Raw genomic sequence first — 8,772 nt, 5'->3', positions numbered from 1 at the left:
AAAAAATTAACTCAATATTTATTTTTTTTTAGAGAGAGACAGGAATGGAAAGAGAGGGGAAGGAGAGAGATGAGAAGCATCAACTTGCAGTTACTTTATTTTTTTTTAAATCAAATCCTTCTCATATGTGTCTTGATGGGGCAGAGGTGGGGTGCTCAAGTTGAGCCAGTGATTGTTTGCTCCAGCCAGTGACATTGGGCTCAAGCCAGTGACCTTGGCATCATGTTAGTGATCTCACACTCAAGCCTGGGACCCCGCGCTCAAGCCGCCAAACCCTGGTTCTAACCAGTAACCTTGGGGTTTCGAACCAGGGCCTTCAGTGTCTGAGCTGACGTTCAATCCACTATGCCACCACCAGTTAAGTGGTTATATATTTAATTACATAATAAATATTCTATATTTGAATTTGGGGTTGAAGTGAAGCAAAGTCCTGCTCTGAGTAGTCAATTGACAAGTTTCTCGCTTTTCTCTTTATATTACTTATTCTTTTTTTTAAAGATTTTATTTATTCATTTTAGAGGGGGAAGGGAGAGAGAGAGAGAGAGAAAGAGAGAGAGAGAGAGAGAAGAGGGGAGGGGAGGAGCTGGAAGTATCAACTCCCATAAGTGCCTTGACCGGGCAAGTCCAGGGTTTTGAACTGGCAACCTTAGCATTTCCAGGTTGACGCTTTATCCACTGCGCCACCACTGGTCAGGCTATATTACTTATTCTTATGTGCTGCTTGTGATTGAGTTAGAATGCAGGAATATGTGTAAGAACAAGATAAGGAATTGAATTTGATGATGAAAAAAATTTAGTCTTCACCTTGGAGTTTAAATTAATGAGAACAAGCACAGTTATGAAATTATAATTGAAAATTTAAACTTATGTTATTAATATAAAAGCCGGTATATTGTTATATCATTCTTTTCTTGCCATTAGAGATGGGGTAAGGGATTCCAGAAAATTGGAAGTAGGGAGCAAAGTTGAGGCATCTCTTTATAATCAAACTACCTTTTCAGGGTATTTTTGTTAAAGGTGACTGGAATTTCACAATGCGTTCCCTTTATTTTTTAACTTGAAATTATAACAGCACTGTTATATACACTTCTACATATATCTTCTAATCTTTGTCCAAATATGCAGACGTTTCGCATATTTGCCTTTCTCTTGTGCATACTATATTCTTCCCAAGTTGCTCTGTGAGGATTCCATCTGCTAGATAGGGGCTCAGAATTTCTGAATGGCCCCAAGAATCCTAATCTGTGCCAGTAAAGAAATTGGCCAGAATGGTCTGACAGTCCCTGGGCAGGTATGTCCTTAAAGTTAGAAGGCTAGGATTAGGGGCCGAAGCAGAAAATGACTGGGGGCTTCAAGGTACCGGCCAGTGACCTCAGTGGAAAAGGAATGAAAATTAGGTTTTATAAGGAAAGAATGTACATAGTGATAGGGTTGCAGGTGGGGGCCATGACTCTCTCCTCCCTTAAGAGGACAAAGGGACACTGACAAACTGGATGTTCCAAGTCACTACCCCTGGACATCCAGGCAACTAACCCGGGTGTGGAAGGTCCCCTAGTTTACTTACAGTTAATCTTACATAAATCGCTGAAAGCTACATTTTTCTTTAACCACTACCAGCCCCCATGAATCCCCTATTTAACCCTACCTGTTAGAGAACTGATTGCTGACCTCCGCCTTAGGAGTCAGCCCAGCAGATAACCCCTAATAAACTTTTCTTAACCTGAATTTGGGTAATCTCCTGAGCCGACCTTACAGGTAGATATTTAAGTAACATAAATTCAGATGCCAGCAAAAGCTCTCTTCTCACCCAAATAAAAGAAACGAGAAAGAAAAATAAGAACATGACCAAAGTAACAACCACTGGAGTAAAAAATCACCTCCTCACTAGTTAATACTTAAAATTAGTTTAAGAAAGCTATATCTAAAAAAAATTAATTTTAATTCATTTTTTGTTATTTAAAAATGTTTATTGACTTTACTGGGGTGACACTGGTTTATAAAACTGTATGGGTTCCCGGAGCACAATTCTACAACACACCTTCTGCATATTGTATTGTGTGTCCACAAGCACCAAATTAAGTCTTGGTTCATCACCATTTATCCTCCTTATTCCCACCTTCACCACCCCCGGGAGATTTTCAAATATTAGAAGTTGACATAAATTTTACTAAAGGGTCAAGAGAAGATGGTAGTTTTTGACAGACTGAGGAGTGTGGATCATGGTACTGTCCCCGCACTCTTCAAGGAAGAAAGGGTAATCAGGAAACAACAACAAAAAATAAGCTACCTCATTTATAGAATAAACTTCATTTATTCTTAATTTAGCCAGATCAGGTTGTTTCAGATTATTTAGGTTACAGAAGAGGATTGAGAGAAAGTGAAATGGCCAAATACTGTATAAATCTCCGTGAACTGCAACAGAAAAGAACCTCCCTGGTCCGGAGGAAAGAGGTGGAAAAAGCCCTCCTAGAGCCCCGCGGGGATCAGGCCTGACCCCACCTGTCCCGGGAGCGGTTCAGGGCCCGCGAGGAGGACAAGGGGCTCTGGGTCCCGGCGCTCGCGGGGGAGTGCGGGGGAGTGCGGGGGAGTGGGCTGCACCGCGCGCAGGTGGCGGGAGCCGCGCCAGCTGCGCGCCGCGTTCACTCCGCGGGTGGGCCGCCAGGCGTCGCGCTGGAGCCGCTGTTGCCCAGGAGACCGAGCGTGGCCGGTGGGTGGCGCGGAGCCCGGCAGAGCCGGGCTGCTGCGGGAGTAGCTGGGCAAGAGTTGGGGGGAGTGGCTCCCCGGGCGCCGCGGGGGGCCGCTGGGTCCTGGGGCAGCGCGAGGTGGCGGTGGCTCTGCGGGGCGAGGCGGGAGGCACGGGAAGCCCCGGTCGCAGCTCAGCCTCCGCCGAGCGGCGCGGGAGGTGCGTTTGCCTATTCTGTGCGCCCGACGGTCTGAGCCCCTCCCGGCGGACTGCGGCCGGGCGGCGAGTCGGGGAAGACCGGGCTTCCCCGAGGGCGCCGAGAGCCCGGCCCGCGCCTCCGCTGCCCCCAAGAGGAGCCGGCGGGCGGCGGCGCGCTCCCTGCGGCCCCGGCATGACTTCTCCGGGCTCCCTTCTGGCGCCTTTGCTGCTCCTCTCTCTGCACGGTGAGTAGCCCCAGCCCCTCCCCGCCCCCCCATCCCCCGTCCCCCGTCCCCGGTCCCGAGGGTCCCGTCTGGGCCTGCGGGCCCGGCAGAAGCTGTCTTGGAAGACCAACTTTCTCGGAGCCATCCGCATTCATTGCTGTTGGCGGAGGCTCCCGCAGAGCCCAGGTGTTCCCTGATCAGAGAGGTAACTACACCTGCTGCTGGGTAACCGCGATCCTGGACCTGATTCTGACCCCGGTGTCCTCCTTTTTAAATAATGAACTCCTTTCCTTACTGGGTCCGGTGAAAAACAGTTTCCGTTATCAGGCGGCTCCAGGAAAACTACAGATGCCTTTAAAATAATTTAGAAAACTTTAAATCGTACCTTTACCATAACCTTTAACTAGCATACACATATGGCTTAACTGAAATTGTGATCTGTATTTAAAAAATAACGATTCAGTGTGCGATACTATATTTGAAAACAAGAATTTATTTTTAATATTCTAGTATTTTTCCCAAAGGGTTTAAGTTGGCTTGCAAAATACCTGGGATGTAACAATATTAAAACAAAAGGAATACACATATCTTTAGTTTTCTTGTTAACGGTTGTTAAGAACCTACTTAAATTTAATTTTGTACTTAACATTTAACCTTTCTTACATTTTATTTTCGATGAATAGCCAGCCATATTTAAACTATGATTACGGTGCCCTTTTCTTTTCTGAGTGCACTGTCCTGTGGAGACGTGTTTTCTTTCCCATTTACTTAGATTTATTCTGAAGGGTTTTATTTTAAAAGTAGGTTCAATGATTGATGAATGATTGTGGTTAACCCTGTTTTTTTTCCTCCTAGAGATGTACTAACATAGTTTGCCATAGTTTTGTTTTCTTATTTGAACTGCTCCTGTACTGATAGATCTTGAAATAACTTAATATTTATTAGCTGACTTAAGTTGTAGAAATTCATTGAGTAGGGGAGAAAGGAATACAAAACTTCGTCCGTGTATATCTTTTCCATAGAAGCCAGTGAAGGAAATAAAGTTAAAGGTAACTTTGATGGAGATAACTTTTGGTGGAGAAAACTTTTGGCACAGTAGGTTTATTTTTAGTAATGATGTGTAGATAATAATTAAGTGATATCAGTATGTGCTTCCAATTTAATTTTGTCTGGTTATCAGTTTGAAAGAACCAATATTTTTCTCTGTCCTACTTCAAGTGTGAAATCAGCTTGAGTAAATGGTCTTTTTATACAACCCCTTGGACATAACTGAAAATATTATAAATATTACTATAAGAACAGCTGTAATTTTGGCCTAAAAAATCTGTTAACCTTTGTATATTAAAATAATTGCCACTTTTTTTTTTTTTTTTTTTGGTAAATAGGATTTATGTTTAGTTTGCTTTTGCATTACTAGGCTGTACTTTTAAAGAGTTGATGTAATTCGCAGAATCAGGCATACAAGGCCATCTTCCTTGTTTCTTTTCCTTCAGCAGAACTGTTTTTAAGCCATCCTAGCATGTTTTTAAAGACTTTCAAGGACATTTTAGCCTTCACAATAATCTATTCTGTCAAGGCACTTTTCACCCTCAAAAATGAAAGAGTGTCTTCATATGTTCAGTGATTTTTTACTGAGTTACTGTGGTGGGGAGGGATGTGGTGGGAGACGAGGATGTACAAGAGCTTGTCCACAGCCCTTAAGGAGTTTGCAGGTTTAAAACAGGTATAAGCATGCACAAATGACTTACGATATGAGAAATATATGATGAGTGCCACTTATTAATGGTGCTATCGAGGAAGACTTCATGAGAAAGTTTACCTTTGCTCTGGACTCTGAATGGGTAGGATTTGAATTGACTGAGGTGGCAGTGGTTGGGCTTTCTTAGAAAGGAACTCGCTCGATTAGCTGTTATTAGCAAGTCAGGTAATAGCAAATGTTGGAGAGGCTGTGGAGAAAAAGGAACCCTCATACACTGTTGGTGGGAATGTAAAGTAGTACAACCATTATGGAAGAAAGTATGGTGGTTCCTCAAAAAACTGCAAATAGAACTACCTTATGACCCAGCAATCCCTCTACTGGGTATATATCCCCAAAACTCAGAAACATTGATACGTAAAGACACATGCAGCCCCATGTTTATTGCAGCATTGTTCACAGTGGCCAGGACATGGAAACAACCAAAAAGCCCATCAATAGATGACTGGATAAAGAAGATGTGGCACATATACACTATGGAATACTACTCAGCCATAAGAAATGATGACATCGGAACATTTACAGCAAAATGGTGGGATCTTGATAACATGATATGAAGCGAAATAAGTAAATCAGAAAAAAACAGGAACTGTATTATTCCATACGTAGGTGGGACATAATACTGAAACTAAGAGACATTGACAAGAGTGTGGTGGTTACGGGGGGGGGGAGGGGGGAATGGGAGAGGGATAGGAGGTGGGGAGGGGCACAAAGAAAACAAGATAGAAGGTGACAGAGGACAATCTGACTTTGGGTGGTGGGTATGCAACATAATTGAACGACAAGATAACCTGGACTTGTTATCTTTGAATATATGTATCCTGATTTATTGATGTCACCCCATTAAAAAAATAAAATTTAAAAAAAAAAATAAATAAATAAAAAAAAAATAAAAAAAGAAAGGAACTCGCTAGGTGAAGGATATGAAATGGAAAGTACAGGGGCATATTCTGGAAGGGTCGGTCACACCCTTCTAGCTGCCAGAACAGGAGGTTGTGCAAAGGAGAAAGGGCTAAAAAGGCATGAAAGGGATAGTAGAGAGTCCTGAATGCTGAGTTTGGGATTTATTCAGCAGTCCATGGAAAAGGCCACTGATATTTAGTTTACTTAAGTTGGGGGAGGGAAAATGGGTGAACAGCTATTGTGTGGGGATCATAGTCTGCAGGAGAATACCATGTCCTGACTGCATTAAATTCTTGAATCAATTAGTGGCAAAGTTGGTGTTAATGATTTAGGGCCCATCCCTAGGACTTCCAGTGTGGACTGAGGGGAAGGAGTGGATATCTGAACAAAGCTGTTTCCATTATTGAAGAAGGAAAAGGGAGATGGATGCTAGATAGATACCTGTTTGTAGCAGTGACCACTACAGTGACATAATGCACCAAAAGTAGAACTAGGGAGTGCCTTAAATTTTTGAAAGAAAATGGATGTCAGGACATTTCTCTGTGTGTGTGTGTGTGTGTGTGTGTGAGAGAGAGAGAGAGAGAGAGAGAGACAGAGACAGGAAAGGGGAGAGATGAGAAGCATCAATTCTTCGTTGTAGCACCTTAGTTGTTCATTGATTGCTTTCTCATATGTGCCTTGACTGGGGGCTCCAGCCGTGCCAGTGACCCCTTGCTCAAGCCAGTGATCTTGGGCTCAAGCTGGTGAGCCTTGCTAAAACCAGATGAACCCACGCTCAAGCTGGAGACCTCGGGGTTTTGAACCTGGGTCCTCGGCGTCCCAGTCGAACGCTCTATCCACTGCGCCATCACATAGTCAGGTGACATTTCTTTTTTTATTTTTGTTTAAATGTCTGGAGTAACGTGAAAGGGAATTTGAATTGAAAAGTTAACTACTACTATATAATTCTACCAATAGGTTAAATATAAATATATCTAAACAGTTTCTTGTGCTACTTGTGATTCCTTAAAATAGTGAGTAACTTTCCAGAATGAGAAAAATGTAAAGGAAGGTAAAGACCATATAAAATAAAATGAAAATGAATTATAAGCCTAAATGTTAGCATTATTAAAATTTTATTGTAAACTTCAATTTCTTAGCTCTAATTTTTGTTATGTAATTGTTTTGGAAGGATTCAATTTTTAATAAAAATCTGTAGTTTGAACTACATGAAAGGTGACAGCACTGGATAAAAATTTTAGATAAATTAAGCATAATACACTATATATTCAACATGACCTATTCATGAAGCAGTTTAAATATTAAATCACCAGGTGCTTCTAAATTGTTATCCTTAGAACCGCTGTCAGACCCAAGGTAATGATGCAATGGGTAAGACTTTCCCCCCCAAGTAACAGTATGTGGCACGTTTTCAAATGTGTTTTCACACTTTGACAGTGGAAGCATTTATAATGAACAATCTCATTTGAATCTTCATACTTGAGCCATGTGATTTAGCATCAAAAAGGTGATGTGCCGGTACATAAGCTTCTTTATGGCAGTGAATTGTACAGAACAAGGGATTGAAAGTCCTAGCTGAGTTGGGAGAAAGTTGGAAAAACTAGTGTTCCCGCTTAAATTCTAATTTATAACTAGTTTATTTAGAATAGGGATTCTGAACCTATTTGTAGCAACCTATTTGTAGATACCAATTTTCATCTACATTTTAGGCACATTGAGGTCAGATTGCTGGATCTCTGACAGTCCTGTCACTTTAAGTCCCTTTGTTTGATGAGGACTCAGCACTCCCAGATCTCACCCTTGCATTTTCAGGGCAGCTCTCAGACCAGTTGGAGGCTCTGAAATTTTCCCTTGATTATACTTTGAGTAGAACTGATTTCAGAGAGGTTGTCAGTTCTTGGGTGGTATTCAAAATGCCATCTGATTTGAGCTGAATTTGGTCTTAATTGTGGGAAGTTAATTAGTTTACTTATGAGTTAAGCCAATCTTACTAAACTGTGGAAGGATTTTCTCCTTTCTATTAAAGTTTGGGTAATTGATTTTCTCTGTTCCTGGTTTCGTACCAGCTAAGAAAGAGACTAGAGTAGTAGTTTGCTTTTGCAATGGTTTTAAAACTACAGAAATGTAAAGTCAGTCAAAGAGAAAATCTATTTTCTAATTTCACAAATGATAGACTCAGCCACTGATCTGATACCAGTTTATCTTGACCATTATCGTGTACTACATAATAGATGCTGTACGGTGTGGCTCTGCCTCACTCATGTACTACAGGAAGAGCACATTTTAATAAATAATATTACATTTTTTGTTTAGAGAATAGGATTAACAATACAAATTCGCCCATGTGAACAAAATGTCTGTTCAGTAAAAAATTCTTAAAGGAAACCTACTTTCTGGTTTTTCTTCATTTAGCATTTTGATCTTGAGAGAAGTAACAAAATGACAGGTTTGGGTGCATACCTTTATTTAGAAAAGCATTTGGGTAAAGAAGTGGAGATACCGGAAGCACTGAGTTTAGGAAATTTTTATACCGCATGGAGTTCTTTGGAAGACTCTTCAGAGAATTAGGTTAACATCAGTGGCTATGAATGACAGGGTCAGGATTTAGGATTGGGATAGAACCACCAATTCTGTGGACCAGTGGTTGAAAAACACTGGGATAGATGGTTAAAGTATAGTAGTTTTGGAAATGCAATACTATTTTTCTGCCAAGGGTCACAACTATGTAATGACACAATGTGGCACTGTGAATATAACTCTAATGTAATGAGGCCATTTTTAGGTCAGTCTTAAGAGACTCATTAATCCAACATTTTTAAACATTGAAAAGAAGTTTAAAATTTTATTGAAGCCTGTTGAAGATCACACCAGTGGGAATATTAATAATGGCCTAATTTAGAGAACTTAACCCATCTTTGCCCATAGTCTCCCTGTTCACAGCAGTTGCTCATGTAAAATCTCTTTTCTCTCACTCCTGTATTCTCAGTATTGTTGCTTCTTTTCTGTCC

At 41.3% G+C, this 8,772-nt stretch overlaps 1 protein-coding gene across 2 annotated transcripts in view; it reads left to right on the top strand.

Moving 5' to 3' along the window:
• Positions 1–2,741: 2,741 nt before the first annotated feature.
• IGSF11 (immunoglobulin superfamily member 11) overlaps positions 2,742–8,772 on the top strand; it is a 154,423-nt gene continuing 148,392 nt past the window's right edge. Inside the window, exon 1 of one of the 2 annotated variants that reach the window (XM_066241348.1) lies at positions 2,742–3,126. In XM_066241348.1, coding sequence (XP_066097445.1) covers positions 3,075–3,126 — 52 coding nt within the window. In that variant the 5' untranslated portion in view covers positions 2,742–3,074. The remainder of the gene's footprint in view (positions 3,127–8,772) is intronic. The other variant, XM_066241347.1, reaches the window with a different exon arrangement.

The sequence above is a fragment of the Saccopteryx bilineata genome, chromosome 8 (assembly GCF_036850765.1).
Source record: "Saccopteryx bilineata isolate mSacBil1 chromosome 8, mSacBil1_pri_phased_curated, whole genome shotgun sequence".
Lineage (NCBI taxonomy): Eukaryota > Metazoa > Chordata > Mammalia > Chiroptera > Emballonuridae > Saccopteryx > Saccopteryx bilineata.
Note: the sequence above shows the minus strand (reverse complement) of the source record. Positions and strands in the feature narration are given on the sequence as shown.